Source organism: Bison bison, unplaced genomic scaffold (assembly GCF_000754665.1).
Source record: "Bison bison bison isolate TAMUID 2011002044 unplaced genomic scaffold, Bison_UMD1.0 scf7180017862692, whole genome shotgun sequence".
Lineage (NCBI taxonomy): Eukaryota > Metazoa > Chordata > Mammalia > Artiodactyla > Bovidae > Bison > Bison bison.
Window position 1 is genome coordinate 366380 of NW_011493264.1, and position 1175 is coordinate 367554.

A 1175-nucleotide genomic window follows, 5' to 3' on the forward strand; every position below is an offset into this window, starting at 1 on the left:
TCTTGAGAGTGCCTTGGACTGCAAGGAGATCCAACCAGTCCATTCTGAAGGAGATCAGCCCTGGGATTTCTTTGGAAGGAATGATGCTAAAGCTGAAACTGCAGTACTTTGGCCACCTTATGGGAAGAATTGACTCATTGGAAAAGACTGATGCTGGTAGGGATTGGGGGCAGGAGGAGAAGGGGATGACAGAGGATGAGATGGCTGGAATGCATCACTGACTCGATGGACGTGAGTGGATTCTGGGTGAACTCTGGGAGTTGGTGATGGACAGGGAAGCCTGGCGTGCTGATTCATGGGGTCGCAAAGAGTCAGACACAACTTAGCAACTGAACTGACTGATGCAAGGGCTGAAGAAGCAAAAAGGGACATTGAGGTAGCAATAGTTGGAGGAAGCAAGTTGAGTCTGTGGATTTGACAGCTTGGAGGAAGTGGGCTGACTGGGATTCAGAGGAAGAGGAGGCCAGCTGGCTGCATGGTCACCTTGGGTACCTCAGTCCCAGGAGCCCTGGGAAGAGGAGCCCCACGGAGCTGGGGCTCAGATGTCTGCGGAGACCTGCTGCTCAGCCTCCGCTGGCACCCCCGGGGGAGGGGGAGGCGGCCGGGAGCTGGCCGCTGGGTGGCTGGGGCGGGGAACACCTGTCAGGCCGGGAGCCCCCCCCCAGCCTGGTGCCCTGGATGGCAGAGCCCAACGGGCCCACAGAGCAGATACCCTGGAGCCGTGGGTGGCAAACTGGCACCGAGCGGGCACAAACTGGAGGGGCTGGAGGAGGCGGCAGTCCCGAGAGGCGGACTCTGTGTCCTCCGGGGCGGGGCGGTGCTGGGGGGCGGGTCAGGGCCTTCCTGAAGTGGGATCGCCACCGAGCCCAGATCCTAGGCCCCCTCACTTGAGTCACTGGGGTTCTCAAGTGCTTCGGGGCGTCCTAGGGCTCTGCCTGCAGTGCATTCCTGACCCGCAGGGATGTCTGCCCTTCTGCCAGAGTCGGGGCCAGGGGACCCGGGCTCTGGGTGCCAGCGTTCCCCGAAGCTGAGAGGGTGAGTCACGGTCCTCTGGGGACCCCTTAGGAGGACAGAATTACGCTCTGGAGTCAGGCGGGATGTACACGTGGGCCAGTCCTCGTGGAAGGGGTGGGAGGGTGTGCAGGGGCCACGCTAGACGGTGCCAATGCGACTCA

General features: G+C 61.4%; 1 protein-coding gene across 1 annotated transcript in view; it reads left to right on the top strand.

The window, feature by feature from the left end:
- Positions 1-843: 843 nt before the first annotated feature.
- The window catches only part of D2HGDH (D-2-hydroxyglutarate dehydrogenase), a 26363-nt gene continuing 26031 nt past the window's right edge, over positions 844-1175 (top strand). Inside the window, exon 1 of the mRNA XM_010832891.1 lies at positions 844-1035. Coding sequence (XP_010831193.1) covers positions 962-1035 — 74 coding nt within the window. The 5' untranslated portion in view covers positions 844-961. The remainder of the gene's footprint in view (positions 1036-1175) is intronic.